This window comes from Dendrobium catenatum, unplaced genomic scaffold (genome assembly GCF_001605985.2).
Source record: "Dendrobium catenatum unplaced genomic scaffold, ASM160598v2 fragScaff_scaffold_615, whole genome shotgun sequence".
Lineage (NCBI taxonomy): Eukaryota > Viridiplantae > Streptophyta > Magnoliopsida > Asparagales > Orchidaceae > Dendrobium > Dendrobium catenatum.
In genome coordinates, this window is record NW_021319077.1 from 41,785 (window position 1) to 60,520 (window position 18,736).

The following is an 18,736-nucleotide window of genomic DNA, read 5'->3' on the forward strand; positions in this document are numbered from 1 at the left end:
AGCACTAATTACAATGTATTTTTCTTTATTTTTCTTATGGAATGAGAAAGAAAATCTAATCAGTAAGGCTGAATATCATGCATATGAGACGATGAACATAGAAATAATATTTAAGATACCAATCCACTTCTCAAACCAAGATCCAATTTCCATACAACTATAGAATGAAACATGAAATCCTGTAAATCAGAATTATTAATGGATAAAAAGTAAACACTTGCATGTACAAACTTTAAAGTATAGAAAAGTGTCACTCTATGTGATCCAAAACACAATAATAAAACAAATTCAATTTGTTAGTGATCCAAACTGATTAATAACAATAGATGATATAATCATATTTTGAAGATATTAACAATATATTGATTAAAAACAAGAGAATTTCTCTATGAGCAATTGACAATTCTTGTGAAATTGACTAAGTGGTAAATCTAGTCAAAACCAAAACTCACGGCAGATGATAGTTGGGCACACCGGCAAAATGCAAAACCAAATCTCACGGAGGCCTATAAACCTGCTACCAAACTTAAATGGCAAAACCAAAACTCACGGCATATGATAGTAGGGCACACCGGCAAAATGCAAAACCAAATCTCACGGTATAAGCGTATGGCCTATAAACCTGCTACCAAAATTTGAGCACATCGGCAAAATGCAAAACGAAATCTGAGGGCAAATGATCCGGCCTAAATCCTGCTACCAAACAGCCCCTTAAATGTTGATCATTTTTCTGATTTTAGGGATTACACTAACAAGATAAGAAGAAGAATGACAAGAAAAGGGAGAAGATCCAAGAAGAATACAAAGGAAAAGAAGAAGAAGATGATGAAGAACGGGAAGAGACTCACAGTGAAGAAAGGTCGGCCAGAGGTGCCTTTCACGTGAGAAGAATACTGATCGAGCAAAATGCCAGACGCGCTCCGTCGTTTCGCTCCGCTGGAGTCGCACGCAGAAAAGCAGAGAGAAGGATCGGGATTTTGTTCTCGCGCGTAGAAATAGAATTAGGGCTTCATTATTTGCGGCGTTTTAAAAAGGGTGCTACGGCACCGGTTTTAACCGGTGCAAAAATTAATTTTTAGCACCGGTTCTATGACCGCTGCTACAAACTGATGCTAAAAAGACAACTTTTTAGTAGTGACTATTTTCCTTAATTCATAAAGAATGAATGAATTCTATTTTATAAGTTAATAGTCTTGGCTACTTATTTAATTATGCTAGCTCCCAAAATATTAGAAGTAAATTCATACCCATTCAATCAAAAAATTTTATTTCATAAATAGGAGTATATTAATTTCTCATTATTAAGCTCATTTGATGTATGACCATCATATTGATATAATTTGAGCACTCTATATCTATAATAGCATGTAGTTGATCATGCCAAATAAAATTTTTTAGGAGGCATTATAAGTTCAAATCACAAATTTTATTTTCCATAACATAGATATTGTAATAATTTAATTACATAAGTGTTTTCATAATTTTTGTGCACTGACGCAAATCCTTAAGAGTTTAATAGATGTCGGTACAAGTGAGGATTTTGGAACTCTCATATATCAATTTTGCAAATCAATTTTAAGAATTTTTTTTTAAAAAATAAATTAGGCTATTTTATGGATATGTTTTAAGCTCCAAAATAATTTATATGAATTTTATACTAAAAATAGATTAAATTATATAATTATATTATTATTATATTATTATAAATAACTAAAATCACTAAATCCATTAAATAAGACATTTTTTATCTCTTTCATTCGTTTTTTTAGCACAGAGTCTGTCAAGGAAAAATTGAGAGAAAAGTGAGCACAGAAGAAAAGAAGAAATTAAGATTTGGATGTCGTAAAGCGATTTTCATCAGTTGATCCTATTGGTAGATTTGTTTGTCTCATTGTAATAAACTGTTATCTAATTTTTTATTTCAATAATTTGATATTTTGAGACTTTTTTGATTAAAATTGCATTTTCATTATAAAAAATGAGAATAATTTTGTATTGGTAAAAATTTTACAGCATAACTTTTTATATATTATAGAGATTTAGATTATCAATATTTTGAGTATTTATTTGAGAATTTTGCCATATAAGTTTTTAAAAAGTTGTAATTTTTATTAATTTAGAAATTTATTTTGACATCTAGTACTTTAGTTCAAATTTTTTTTTTAACACAAACAAAAATATATTAAGAGGAATCAAAAGGTTACAAAAGCAATAGTCCAAAAACACTAATGCGAACAAAAAAGAAAAATACAGAGGAAAAGCGGGCTCAGTAAACGACCGAAGCTTTCAGCGCCCCCGAAGCCGCGCACGGCCATCCATTGAGGTGAGAAAAGTGGTCCAACCAACGTGAGATACAACACCACAGGTTGCCACGAGCAAAGCGACAGAGATGCGAGCCTCGGTCACATCATAGCCCTAGAAACCCGAGCGTCCATAAACACCCCAAAGTAATTTAATCCAACACGAAACACAATAAAATTATCTTCTACGGCGGCCCCTTCCGCGAAACAGGAGGCTTGACTCCACCTCTCCCAACAACAAAACCCAAAGCATCAACCCCAGCATCAGAAGGAGACACCGAATTCACAACAGGAGGCTCGACTCCACCTCTCCCAACGATATTATCAATAACACAGTCATCAGCAGCAACCAAAATATTCTCACATAGAGAAACAGGCTTCTCAACATGGGTAGAAACAGGATTCGCAAGATTTTTAGATACAGGCACCACCGGCGGTGGCGCATGAATTTTATCCGAAAGCAAATTAGGAAAAAGTTTACAACAATCCGCTTTCAAGTGCCCCACTGCCTTATAGTGCAAACAAAAACTAGGCATGCCCTCAAAAAAAACTTTTTGAATGTAACCAAATTTTTCCGGTCCCAACCAAATGGACTGGGTAAGTTTTAGAAATGTCGAGTTCAACAAGGATACGAGCGACAGAGGGACGAGACCCAACCGCAGTAGCATTAATGTCGGTATGAATCGGTCGGCCAAATATAGATCCTAAACCTAAAAGTATGCAAGGGGAGAAATGGTGAGGACGCAAACCAGGGAAGGATATCCACACAGGGACGATCAGAGATTCCTCCGAAAGGTCAAGAAACGGAGACCACTTAATAACTTTAATAAAACATCCAAACACAGAATACGAACTTTGAGCAAAATTTCGGCCATAATCAATATCATTCGAGAGTTTGATAAGCACATTCGATTGATCTAACATAGTCACATAGACATCACCAGATAACTTTAAATTGAAAAAAAAAATTCGGATAGAGTCCAGATCCGGTCGCTTGAGGGGAAACTTACCCACCAAAGAAAATTCAAAGGGTTTCGCCAGATGAAGAAATTCATCTTCTGAAAACCATAAAGCAGTCAAACCACGAATCGTAGAGATACGACAATCCGGAAAAACGTTCGAAGATTCGGCGCCAGATAAAACATCTTTAAGAGATTTCGAGTTCTTACCCTCTAAAAAATCAGGGTCGAGCCTCTTGTTAGCCATTATCAAGCAGAAGAGAAGAAACGGAAGCTCAAAGGAAGAGAGCGGCGGCTAGGGCAAAAAGCCCTAGCAGACACAAAGTCGGGAGGCATAATGTTAAAAAATTTGAATTTTCCGTTCTTTCTCTGTAGTACTTTAGTTCAATTAAAGCTTCATAATATTGTTATATACGATCTATGGTAGTTTGGTTAATTTTTTAAAATATAAATTTCTACTCAATAGAGTTTTATGTTACCTACCTTTAGGACATTTTGACACTTTCTGAATTAAGCCAAATTTTACTTTATTTATTGTAATGCATTAAAAATAAATGTGGGTATGCGATTGAGTAATAACCAGTCAATATGACCATTATAATACTATGATCATAATATGTGTGTAAAAATCAAGTAAATACTAGTTGACCCATTGGATGGAGATTGATTGACCCCATACAGAATGGTGGGCCGATAAACTTTCTTTTAAATACCGTGATTAGGTGTTATACTCTACTAATGCAAGGATACAATGATTGATAATTATAAGGAGTTATTACTTTATCGACGGGCAAGGAGTGATAACTCTGTTTACTGAGCCAATAGTTCCCCACCACTAATTACTGAAAAATAACATGATAGTCATAACTTTTTACTTATTTAGTATGATTATTAAAATACATATTATTGAATCAATATTCCTAGCTATTATTGTACTAATTTATTATTATTACACATATTTACTATCACTGTATTATTTTACTACTACTACTACTGATTTTACTGATATTAATATGAACATTGATACTATTATTGATACTATTATTGATTCACTGTTATTGTTACTATTATTGATTCATTATACTGACTACTGATAATAAGCATGTGATAAAATCAAAATAGAATTATCTTATATTCAAATCAATCATATCTCAGTCATATACAATAATATTATAAAATATATTTACATTTTAGTGACTCACATATTAACAATCTATATGAGATTGTCCTATTTAGAACGGTGATAAATCATACTAATAATTAGTAAATATCCACACTTTAATTTATTAATCATAAATAATTTTAGATTATTACTCTTAAACATTATCTTATCATATATAATACTATTAAATACAATGTTTAATGTCGTATTAATAATCATGAAATTTTAAATGATATTTATGAAGTATCACATACATGCATACAAATAACAATCAATCAATAATAAATTATTTTTATTGAACAATCCATAATAGTGAGAACACTAAAGTTATTTTCTCTAATAAAAAAATTTCTTACAATATTCAAAGAGAAGTCTGTGTCGTTCTGTAAGAAAATGTGTTATCAAAAAATATCGTAGTCAAATTTATCATTATATAGCTCTCAAAAAATTAAATTGGTGGAAAAGCATGAATTAATAAATAGTCAAGTTCTTCCTCTTTATTTTAAAGTTCCTAAGATTAGTTTTTACAACCCATCATTTTAGGTGTTTTGGTGATTGAATAAACAATAAAAGGTTTGCTTGAATGCAAGTATCATTCTTTTATGATATGCCAAGAAATTCTATTTATCATAATGAGTGGTGGTATTGAATGTGGTGCTTTGGGGAAAAACACAACTCATGGGATAGAAGTAGTAAATCTAGTTTAAATGATTTTATAATCATATGGAAATTTGATTTATATTTGCAAGGGAACTAATGGGAATATAACATATATCCATTTAAAGGAAAATTTATAAGAAGGAACTCTAATTAAGTGATGAATCCTCCTTGGTTACCTAAGATATACAACTTATCTCTTCCATATATCTACATATGCATCGACCTCAACATAACGAATCAATATTTGATTTAGTTTTGAACAATCATGCAAAAGAATCAAATTAGTATCACCTCTTATTTTCTTTGCAATCCCTTTTAAAGCTTAAAGGACCAAACTCAACTACTAAATGATTATAGGACAAACCAAATTAACATTACTTTCAACCTTCACAAAACTTGCCATATTAATTACTCTATTTTCAAAGAAAATTAAGCCAAAGAAGTACTCTAATATTCACGCAAAATACAATCAAAATTAATGTCCCAATCACCAACTTTAAAAATTCACCAAAAGTTATATAAAGCTTCAAAATCATGAAACTTGATGAGTAATCTTATTTATGTGCTCTATCAAAACATAACATTAAAGTTCTAAAATCAAATTCTCCATAGATTGAAAAAAAAAATCCCAAAACTCAATGCACCTAAAATTATCAAGTTGTCGCTTAAATTCTGTATAGCAAATAACAAAATTATTAAAATCTAAATTTTTTATTACTTCATGCCATAAAAGTTCTAAAACCAAATGCTCCATAAATTTATCATAGTAATTGCATCTTTTAGGTTAAATTTTTAACTTCTAAAAATTTCAAAAAAAAATCCCAACTTGGTGGGAAGCTTTCATTCATCTATCTACTTATAATTAAAGTACTAAGTCTAAAATTAAACTTTCCAAAATATCAATATTTAAAATTTTCAAAATGCCCCTACTCCTATTAGAAGTTAAAATCATGGAAGTAGGCTTACTTAATCTCATGTCCTGGTTTTTAAAGCTATTAAGGATACGAAAATTACATATATTTTCAACCCTATGACCTAAGATGTAAACCCCATGTTTCACCAAGATGAGGCTAAACTAATTCCCAAACAAGGTAAAAAAACTCTACCATGTTAAGCCCAACCAATAATAAAACTGTCATATCAATTGCTTTAAGATGTTCAACCACCTGCTCCTCTAAGATGAGCTAACCTAACACCTCAATAAATTCCTTATTTACTTTCATGATGTTGATGGTCGATGTCACCTAGACATTTTGATACCTCCAAACTAAAAATCAAAACAAAAGTGCATATCTCACCATAAGTAAAAGCCAAAATAAATATGCTTAGCCAAAAGGAGTCAAATTAGCTCAATTTCATTATGGTTGATTAGGCAGAGAGTTTCACAAATCCTCCTTAATGCTACAATCACTATCTAATTATAATACATTAATCACCAAAAAATCTATATTTCATTCTTACGAGTCTCTTTTTTCTATCCTCCTGGCTCGGATAGAATTATCCCCAATAGTCACCCACTTCAACCGAATACTTATCTCCACTAAAAAAATTTAAAATGAGAAAAATACTAAAAATATGCTAAAAAATAAGCCCTTGACTACACACACACACTTACAAACATACATCATTTTATGCTCACCTTGCACATTAGGTTAATTATAGAAGCTCAATTAAAATTAAGTTACACAAACATATCTTTATGCAATTATGTAGACTGAGTAGTACAAACCCTTGAGATTCATATCGTAGGTTTAAGATCAACCCAGAGAGAAAGTGGAGCGATTCCAAGAATGAGTGTCTTTGACTTTTTTCTATATTTTGACAAGAAGCTCTTCATAATACTAGAAGCAAAATATGATTGCTATGATTTATAATGGTAGAAATATGATGGTGGCTTCATAACATCAAATGCATGAGAGAATTATGCTAGATTGAGTTTTGGTATAAGATAAACAAATAATATCACATGATTCGCTAAATCATAATAAATCTCAATGATTAAGTATTTAGAAGGCCTAAATATATCACTATATTTCTTACACATATGATTTTGATGCCCCATTTGAATTGACAACGTGCAACCTATTAGAAAGACAAAATTAATGTAAAATTGTGAGATCAATTAATTAATAAGGCTCAAGGTGATGCTCAAACAACTTTAATGAATGAAATGGGAAATCTACTTGAATTGAGGTGGCTAGTCCGACTAGTGGGCCCATCGAGTTGGGTGTCAAATGGTCCAAAAAAGTCTCGAAGAACTTTGCTCAATATGTGCATAATGAGGTTGCAAGAGGATATTGATAGGGTACTAATAGGTATTTGAACTAGTAGGTAGAGTCAAGGTTAACATAAAGGTGGCGGAGTTTTAGAGTGAATGATGATGTGCAAGCGACATGTGTTGTGTGGTAGGTGTCAATTGATGAGTTTTAAATTAACAAATCAACAAGTGTTCGGCTCATTTTTGTTGGCAATTCAACAGACTGTCAAACCCTAGGCACGCCATTTTTTGGATTGATCAAAGATAACATATCATTAGACATTGAGTGCATCTTCGCTGATAGATTGAGTATAGCTGAGAATATAGGTAGTGGTCTTGCTCGAGACTTATAAAAACTATCTTGCTTGAGAGTGAGGTCTGAGGCATTGAGTAGTAAGCCTATGGGTCCTTACATGCAAGGGCGGATCCCCCATGTATTAAGGGTGGTCATTTGCCCACCCTAAAAAAATATATTAAATATTTAGAGAGGATATTTTAGAATATTTTAGATATTTTGGGTATTTTGTCCATTGTCAAAAATCTATTTTGTCATAATTTTATCAATCCTAAATGTTTTTGTTCACCCCGCACCAAATTTTTTTTTTTTGCATACCCTGATAAAAAGAAGCTGGATCCGCCCCTGCTTGCATGATGAAGAATACTAGTGTTGAATTGACATGAAAAATTCTGTTGAACCCTATGGGTAATATGGTTCCCCAAATAATTTTTGAAGCCTAAATTCAATTGATTTTGCCTTTTGACTTAATATAAATGATCTAAAATACATTCCTTAACATTAAATTTTATATTCAGTCATATTATATATATATTTTTAACGGGAGTATCTACCCGCTGTCACTCCAAAGGGAGCACTTGACTACGTAACTAATTCTTCGGCGGAACCTAGCAAGGCCACTTGCCGGCATCGGGCCCACACTTACTTTGTCCCACTGAAGAGGCGAGCCCGAGATGCGGGTTGGGTCGCCCAATGAATCATCCTAAACCTCGGTGGGTGTCATATTATAATTTTAATAATTTTAATAATTCCAATAATTATGACACATTGTATTATTCACATTACTTCTGTACGAGGTCAGAAATTAATGATTATACATATATTATAATAATATCTATAAAACCGTCCGTGACATATAAAATATTATTTTTCATATTATCACCTCATTTGGCGCCAAATGTTATTTTGTTGAGAATAATGGACAATAAATAACACTGCTAGTATTATCTCTCTTGCAGCCAAAGTCTCTACTTATATTTTCAAAAAGGTAAAAACAATATAAAATTTTGTCTTATGTACCTGAAAAATGGCATGGCAATCCCAAAGTCATGACATACATAAATGTTTTACTAACTAAAAAAAAAAAAGAATTTGGTCATAAATTTTATTTTATTTAAAAAAAAAAATTGATATAATTTTTTCTTCAAACTAGGCCCGGTCCCGTGATTTTCCCCTTTTTTTAAGATTCTACGTAAAAAATCTGATGTCTTTTATGAACGCTATACACTCTTTTATATGATTGTGTGCTGGATCTCCTGATAAAACTAAGACGTTAAAATTTATAATTCTCTATCGTCGCGAATACCGGGACACAACACACACTTAGAACATAATTGGTCCACTAACTATTTCTGAAGAATCAAAATAGTTGATGATTATATAAAATATCAATTTGATCTTTTGACTATTTAAATATAAATAAAATTAATCATTATGTGAGATTATTTAGTTTTTTTTTTTAAATTAACAGAATAAAATGAGGTTTTTAAATAATAAAAAAATAATTTAATTTTTCATTAAGAGTCATCTTCATATTTATCACATGGGTTAAAAAAGTTTGGGCCGAGTTCTTTTCCACTTATTAAGCGAATAAAACAGAAAAACTTTAATTTCGATATATTTTTTACGTTATTTATCTACTATATTTGTAAGAAGTTAATCTTAATTTTTAATTTTTAATTTTTTAATATCGTATTTTTATATAAATGACATATTTAAATAAAAGAAAATAGAATAACTTTTTTTTAATATAAACGAAAACAAGGTATTGTTTGCATTTACAGATTTCTTATTGTAAAGGAACCTATAAGATACAAATCCCTCTATATAAATGCCGTTCTCTCCAGATTTGTTAAAATTTTTTGGCTTTCTAGCGGCCTCCGTACCCTCGCTTCTCTTGCGGATCGCCGTCTGTCCACGGCAATGGCGGCCGACGAGGAATCGCCGAGTATGAGGAAGACGACGGATCGTGGCGTCAAGAAGCTTCTTCCTGGCGAGAAAGTCGAGGTGCGAACTTCGCTAATCTCAACGTGACTTAGAGGCAATGTTGGTTTATACTGGAATGATTTTTCCTATTTCGTTTTAATTGAACGTTGCTGGATTCGGAAGCGGAGGCCGGCGCTTGTTGCTTCTGTTGGGACATGATTTGGTTCAAAATTGGTTTTATTTCCTTGTATGTTGTTTGTAATTTGTTATTTTCGGTAATGCATTTGGAACTTTGTCCTTTTGGGGGTTAGGGTTTATTCCGTGGCTAGTATTATTTGCATGATTTCTCTTTTTATTAGTTTGCGCTGTTTCTTATATTCTTACTCAATTTTTTTTGGTTTATTATATATATATTTTTGGGTAGAAGGAACAGGTTCTTTTAGAATTTATTGTATTTCCCTTATTTTTGGGAAATTTATCACCCTCTGATGTGTTTCACGGAGTTTTTTGACTTAAAATCCGCAGCGTTCTTTGTTTTTTGGGTTATCTGAGTACTGTTAGCCAGTTATTGCATCACTATTGTTGTGATTTCGTGTTTAGGAATGCAAAATATCACCAATTCTAATTGTTTTTTTTTGGGATGTATCCACTTGTTTGAGAATTTTGTTTTTAAAGATTAATTATTTGTCATGTTGTAGTTTGCTTTGTGTTGCTCATGCAATGCACTTCAGTGTTGCTTGCTGTGCTTCTTAGTTCCTGAAAATTTTGATTTAGTTTCACTTTGTAAGCTTTAATATATGCATAATTTGTCCATTGTGACCTGGAAGGTCATGGAATCTTGAAGCAGCCTCTTTCCATGCGGAGTTTAAATCGCTGCATTCTACACCCCTTACTAGACTTAGGCGGGAGTATCGCCTAGGTCTAGTCTTTCATTCGTTATTGAAGCTTTATACCTTTTATTGGGGTTTTCTAACAGTTCTTGTTGTGTTTGTTGTTATTTTCCTTTGCAAATTCTCTTGCTCTCATGTGGCTTAAATGCATGCTATTCCTCATTGTTTTTTATCAATGCCCTTTATATGGATCTTCTGGTTTTGATGTCTGATTTAGTATACTCTCTTGTTGCATTATGATGTTCAGTGAAAAAAGGGATGCTGCGTGTTCATCTCTACGTTCTTATGAAATTTAATTAGCATAAAAATCTTAGCCAAACTAGAGAACTATTGATTTGGATTTTAATGTGTAGATACTTTCATTCTTATCACTGTGCCATCTTGTAATTTAGCCTGCTGATGATTTTTGTAACTGGGATCTTGCCTATTATATAATTTCAAAGCCTAATTTTAATTTTCTAGACTCATATATGTCTACAATATGACAACTTTCACTTTTTTTTTCTTAAATTGATTTGTGGTTACTGCAACTGTTATCATTAATTAAATGAAGGTTTTAGTATCACATTATCCGAAAGAACACAAAATTCTGCATGGGTATGCTGAAAGCCTCAAATATCAAACTTGTGATGGTCAGCACCTGGCTATAATTATTACCTTCCTTGGTGTAGGAAACCGTCTGTCATCCATAATGATGCTTCACAATGCATGAAAATATGAGCTGTTGGCTGGGATGCAATTGCTCTAATGCATGCAATACTTCGGTGGACATATACCTTGTTATGATCATTGATATCCCCCACAAGTTGAAACAATAATCAATTCCTCTTATTAACAGGATTTCTTGATTGAATAGTTTGTTGTGTTCTGGAAAATGTTATGATATGATTTCCAGCTATGGATCATTGACTCGATTGGGTGAAACATAAACAAATTCAAAATCATAACTAATGGACCTCCCCTCTCATTTGCGTCCTATTGAATGCATAAAGTTTGCTTATGTGTCTAAGACATGAATATGAACTCTCTGATATGGAAAAAGAAGTTGATGCTGAAGAGTGGACAGTTTTATGGGTTTGTGATAGGAAACACTTGTCGAATTTGAATTTCAACAAGGTACAAAATCAAAAATAAGAAGAGCATAGTGGAAACTGGAAACACAAGCAAGAAATGATTATATTGATAGTAGATGGAAGAAAACACACAAGATACAATGGATCTTCGATCGGAGAAGAAGTTTCGTCTCTCCCAAATATCTAGATGTTGTTAGAGCCCAAAAACAACAAAGAACAATACTAAATTTAGCAGACACTCGATACCCTAATCATAGGAAAACATTCTACTTAAAGCATACAATAATAAAAGAAATATCTAACCATCCCCTCATTTGAATTTTCCCTCATAAACCACCTTATTTCCTTCTTAATTGAGGGATGCTGGACCCCATGGCTTGGGGGGAAACCAGGGTTAAGTAACTCCTATTCCGCCTTTGATATACTCGAGCCAGTTCCATATAGATTGGTTGGACCGGTCTAATAATACCCCTCTCTTAAAGACTCACTTTGTGCTCAAAGTAAAAGGATGGAAACTGATGCTTAACCCTCTCGTACGACTCTTAAGTGGTCGGGTAGGTTCTTCCATTTGATCAACACTTTCTTGATCTCTCATTTTCCCTATTATACGCCTTTCAAGTCCAGTGGTTCTAACACCATCTCTAGATCCTCCGCCAGTGTCGTCGATAACTCTGAACTAGCTGCATGATCTCGAATAACTCTCCTCAACTGTGAGACGTGGAACACTGATGTATGGTAATTGTCGGGGGTAACCTCAATCGGTAAGCTACAACTTTGATCCTCTCCAATATCTTGTTAGGGTCAAAGTTTCTTTGTGCCAGCTTTTCATTTCTCATGTTAGTTACAGTCCTCTGCCTGTAAAGACGAAGCTTCAAATGTACCATCTTTCACATCTCAAACTGGATGTCTTTCTTATACTCATCCGTCTGCTTCTTTATGATCATATGCCTTTTTAATTCCTCCAGGTATCGTTCCACAGAGGAAATTGGCGTGCTACTATGCCCAAAATGCACCAGGTGGGGCAGATCCCTTCAATACAACACTTTAAAAGGAGTCATATGGGAAGCCAAATTATACGAAGTGTTGTACAAGTATTCTGCCCATAATAGCTACTTGGCCCACAATTGAGGGGTCTCTAAAACAAAACATTGCATGTAAGTCTTCATACTTATGTTAATAACCTCCGTCTACCCATTTGTTTGAGGGTGGTAAGCGGTGCTCCTCTTGAGTACTATCTCCTACAGCCTGAACAACTCCCTCTAAAAATGATTGAGGAAAACTTTATCTCGGGTGGACATTATAGACTCTGGTATCCCATGCATCCTGACCACCTCTCTAATGAATGCTGCTGCACTGTCACTGTTGTGCATGGATGTCATAGGGGAATGAAGTGAGCATACTTGCTTAATCTGTCAACTACCAATAAAATCATTGTAAACCCCTTAAATCGGGATAGCTCGTCTATAAAGTCTATGGTGAATGTCCTCCCACCCTTTGACTTCCTCATCCTGCACGCTCTCCTCTTTAATAGCCCTCAATCTAATATCAGTGGTATCGATATGGCTAACTACTGGAGCTCTCCCATATATATGGACAAGGCATTAGATCGCCTTGTTCTCTATCATTGACCTATACTGAATCTCAAAGTCTTAGCCTATCAGCTTTGACAGCCTCCTCTGATGCTCCTCGGTTACCATCATCTAATCTAATATGTACTTCAAGCTCTTATGTTATGCTTTGACAATAAAATGTTGACTGAATAAGTATGGCTGTCATTTCTGAATAGCCAACACGATAGCCATGAACTATCTCTTGTAGATTGACTTTAGTTTAGCTTTGGCTATCAACACCTGACTGAAGTAAGCTATTCTGCATGAGCACTGCCCATAAATCATACCCTAATGTGTTAGTCTCTGCCACAAAAATCTAGCTTAAATTTGGTAGGGCCAACTGTGGTCATGGCCTTCTTCAATCTCTCAAAGGCCTAAGTAGCCCCCCCTCCCCCCTCCCCCCCAATAAAAAGCTATCCTCTTCAGCAGCTCTGTCAAGGGCCAGGCTATAGTGCTGTATCCCTTCATAAATCTCCTATAATACCTAGTCAACCCTAGGAAACCCCTCAGCTCTCTGAGATTCTTATGTAGAGGTCATTTCAACATTGCCTCAATCTTGGCTTGATCAGTAGTCACCCCCTCCTGAGATACCACGTGCTCAAAATATTTCACACTGGCCTATGCAAAACAACACTTCTTCAGGTTGACCCTCAGCTAGTGCTCTTGTAACACTTGTAAGACCACCCTCAAGTACTCCAAATGCTCCTCATCTGATTAGCTGTGCACAAGAATGTCATCAAAGAAAATCAATACAAACCTCATGAGGTATGGTTGAAGCCCCCTGTTCATGAGGGATTAGAATTTAGTAGGGGCATTAGTGAGGCCAAAGGGCATCACTATGAAATTATACTGCCCCTCATGAGTCTTGAATGCTGTCTTCGAAACATCTTGCTCTCTCATCCTGATCTGATGGTAACTCGACTTTAGATTCATCTTTGTGAACACTATTGCTCTACACAGCTCATCCAATAACTCATCTATTACCAAAATGAGAAACTTGTATGTAACAGTCTCCTTGTTCAAGGCCCGATAGTCAACACAGAATCTCTAGCTCCCATCATTCTTCTTGACCAGTAAGACTAGGATAGAAAAAGAACTCACACTCGGTCTGATGATCCCTGCCTATATCTCTCTGATCAGTTTTTCATTCTCGTCCTTCTGAATTTGAAGGTAGCATTATGGTCTTACACTAATTGGAGATATCCCCTCCCCCAAGGTGATGGCGTGCTCCGGCTCCTTTAATGGTGGAAATTCTTGAGGTGGCTGAAAGACCTCATTAAACTGTTGTATAAGTGAATATATTGAAAGAGGTGTCTCCATCCTCCTCCAATCTGATTACCTCTAAGCTCTGCTGCTCCACCACAAATCCTCCTCCCACCTTCTATATGGTCCTCACCATGGTTTTGAGTGACACCATAACTCTGTATAAGCCTGCATCACCCCTAATCACCACCCTTTTTCCCTCCACCACCAGCTCCATCCTTAGTGCTCCTCAATTAACCTTGGTATCCCCCAATCCCTGTATGGTTAAAACCACTCCCTTACACACTCCTCTACCCATCTCCACCTTCATAATGCCCATCATCACTCCATAGCACCCTGTATCCACCAATTTCACTCCTAATTGGTCTACGAATTGGTTGAAGATGAAATTGTGGATAGCTACCTCCCTGTCTGCTATTTCTCCTTCCATTTTTATGGTGTGATTTGGAATAAATCCCACAATTGAGTTCAATGAAACCTCCGCCATGTCTAGATGCAACTCTTCCTCCTCTACCAATGCATCCCTTTCACCTTCCTCCTTAGCTTTCTCGTCATCATAGATGGTGAGAATCTGAAGAGTTCGGTCCTTACACCTGTGCCCCTGGGATATATTTCATCACATCTGAAACACAAGCCCTTTGCTCTCTTTTCATGCAGCCCCTTCTCGATGAGCCTCTTGAAGTTTCTCCTTCCTACAGGCTTTTACTTTGGGGTCTCTCGAGTAACACCTAGTGGCGGCCGCTTTGGTGCCAAAAATGTGGTGATTATCCTATAAGAGCCTCTTGAACTGCTGCCTTTGACCCCCTCTCCAAGTGCTTCTGATCTTCCATTAGCTGTGCTAGCTCTATGGCCTCTCCCAAATTATGAGGCCTCATCACCCTAACTACCGCACTAATTTCTGGTTAGAGAATTTTCATAAAATTCCCCTCTAGTATAGCCTCAGAAAGCCAGTTCAATAAGCTAGCTAGGTACTCAAATCTCTCTCGGTACTTAACCACCGTTGTTTTTTGTGTCAAAGAGAATTACTGCTCACAGAAGTCTCCTCCCTTGCTGGTTTAAAGATGTTCCAGCAAGCAATCTTTGAACTCTCTCCTGCTCCGTATCGGCCTTCTCATGCCTCTCCACTGGTACCATGATAGTGCCTTCCCCTCCAAATACAAACCAACTGCCATCAATCTCTCGTCCTCCGTCAGCTCATTGATGGCAAAATACCTCTTCACATTGTAGATCCACCCATGTGCATCCTCTCCCTCAAAGATGGGCATCCTCAGCTTTCTTACCCATAGATCTTCTCCATTTCCCTGATTCCTCCATAATTTCCCCTTCCCCAAGTGGGTGGTCCCCCCTATCTTGATTCCTCCCTTCCACACTCGTACCAGAACCCTTCTTCAAGTTCTCCCCTTCTCCCTTCAAAAGCAGTACCTCTTCGGTCATCATTAGCATCCCTTCTTCCAAAATCAGCACCCCTTTGCTCATACCCAACATGTTCACGCCTGTCTCCATATCTTCCATCTATCTCCTCCATATGTATAGGCTCTTGAAGAGGACTTCTTTCTTCTCCTTCAAAGATCTCCACATCGTGATCATCCCTATGACTGCCAGAATTTGTATTTCCTCCCGTCGACACTCTTGCCTCTGATGCTGCCGTTGGGTTGTGAAGTTCCAACACCTTCTTTACTATCTCTTCTAGGTTGAAGAACTTATCTTCCATTGAAGAAATTCTGTTATTCACCGTCTCTTTGATTTGGCTCATCTCTCCTTCAAGATGTTCTTCCGAAGCATTAACAATCTTGGCCGCCATAGGTACCCGGATCTTGGTCAACAAACAAAAACAATAAATCTGCCCTTTCAACAGCAATGTTCAACAGTTTGGAGGAGAAAACGCAGCAGAAATCAGCAAAGGTAACCCTCCAATTCAGTCCCGAATATCGTTCTGATGCCAATTTGATAAGAAACACTTGTTGAAATAAAAACAAACTTGGCTGAATTTGAATTTCAGCAAGGTGCAAGACTAGAAATAAGAAGAGCATAGTGGAAGCACAAGCTAGAAACGATTATATTGATAGTAGATGGAAGAAAACACATAAGATATAATGAATCTTCAATCGGAGAGGATGATCTCTCTCCCAAATCTCTAGACACCGCTAGAACTCAAAAACAATGAAGAACAATACAAAATTCAGCAGACACTCGATATTCTAACCCTAGGAAAACATCCTAATTAAAGCCTATAATAATAAAGGAAATCTCTAAACAGCCCACTCTTTGAATTTTCCCTCGTAAACCACCTTAATTCTTTCATAGTTGAGGGTTGCTGGACCCCACGGCTTGGGGGTGAAAACCAAAGATGCGGAACTTATGTTCTACCTTGGATATACTCGAGCCGGTCCCGTATGGACCGGTCCAGTGACCGATCTAACTGTTTGTTCTATGGATATTTTTCAAAAAATAAGAGGTTAAGAAATTCAGTAATACTTTATTTTATATAGTCATGTTGGCGGGAGAAGTCAGGATAATATACCCACTTTCATAACCCATAGGAATTTTGGTTTTCTTCATTTGTCAGTATGCTTTTTTTAATGGCAGTGCGTGTAGCTGGAATATACAAAATTTTGGTGTTGCATTTGGTACGGAAACATTTAATTTAGGTGCCTTATTACTGTATTTGGTTTGCGAGGTTATGGGTATAAGTGTATCATGAGCTTCCATTTTATTGACTTGGTATACAACTATACATTAAGATTTTGATATTACTCAAAATATGCACAATTACTCAATGGATTTAGCAAGATGGAATAAACTTTTTGAAACTCTCATGTACTTAGAAAAGTTCATCATGCTGCAATTTTGGAATTAATGCACCACAAATATGATAAAACCGTGAATTTATTGTATATGGCTAGATGGGAAATGGATGAAATACAATCAATGAATGCCCATCTACTTATTACTAGAATAGAAATTGTTTTAGAATCATAGTTTTATTATTATTTTCATCACTTAATTGGAAAATATACCTCATTTCTTGAATAATACCCATTCACTTAAGAAATATGAGTTCAGAATAATAATGCAGTTAATTTTGACATTTCGATGTATTATATGATTTCTTAATGAAGATCAAAGGTTATTATTCATGTCAATGGTGAAATCACCCACCGGACAATACTATTATTGTTTAATAACTCCGTTAGTATGCTTGCATTAATAGTCATTTGAAATGCATTTGGAGCCAGATATCTATCTGAATATGGAAATGAAAGGTTTACATTTGCTAAGTTTACATCTGAGTTAATGAGTACATGTATTGAGGCATGTGAGTGATATGCATAATTTTAGTTTTACCTTGGCTTGGCTACAAAAATAAGCTGTTTTGTAAGTCCAAATATGATAGAAAAAGCGTCAAGTTGAGGAATGAATGCTATGTATTTAATTTTTTATTTTGTAATATGTCCATGTGTTTGATGGATTCCATCACTTGTGTGTAGCATGTGATGTTAGGAGCTCTATTAATTTTTGAGGGGCCCATTGTAAAGGCTACCTTTTGGTGCACGTGGAGTGTCTTGGGGCAGGAACTATTGTGCTGTCAAGAAGAAGTTGAAGAAACTAATTTCTTTTTTATTAAATCGAAGTTCAACAAGATACACTTTCCTTAAGGATTCTTAAAACAATAGCATACAAGATAAGAAATGCTAGACCGACCAGAGATGGGATGAGATGCGAACCTTGGCATGGACGATATGCACAGGCAGTTTTTATCAGCTCTTGTAGTTATTAGCTTCAACAACAGATCTTTAAGTCTCTAGTCTTCACTTGCAACTCCTTTTCACTATAAGGTTATGGTATCTTCATGCCCTTGCTTTGATGAGTAGGTTGAATACTTGAGGAAGTAGGATAGATCATGTTCCTATAATTACTCATCTACCCCAACTTCGATGAAGTGCTCCTCTTCTTCGACTAGTTCTTTTATAAGATATTGTTCTCAAATTAGAATGAAGGGTTGACCACTTTAGGTGATCTATCTTTTGATTGACCTTGGAAGCATCAACTAACATGAACCCACTTAAATGTGAATTTTTGTTTGTGTTGTAGGCAAGTTTCTAAGATTAAATATGAGTAACATGATGCACACCCTCGACTATTTGAGTTTTTTTTTTTTTTTGCAATATTTTTCTATGTTTAAAATTGCGTATTTGGGTATTGAGGCGTTTTTCATTCGTGAGGCGGGGCGTAAGCCTCAAGGCGTTTTGAGGTGTAAGCCTCAAAATCAAAAGATTGCGTAAACATAAAATGATAATATATTTATATTCTAATGAGTGAATAATATAAAACATAAAAAAA

The 18,736-nt window shown here is 35.3% G+C and overlaps 1 protein-coding gene across 1 annotated transcript in view; it reads left to right on the forward strand.

The window, feature by feature from the left end:
• The first annotated feature begins 9,432 nt into the window (after positions 1–9,432).
• Positions 9,433–18,736, forward strand: part of LOC110107923 — a 72,130-nt gene continuing 62,826 nt past the window's right edge. The window contains exon 1 of the mRNA XM_020838371.2: positions 9,433–9,640. Coding sequence (XP_020694030.1) covers positions 9,557–9,640 — 84 coding nt within the window. The 5' untranslated portion in view covers positions 9,433–9,556. The remainder of the gene's footprint in view (positions 9,641–18,736) is intronic.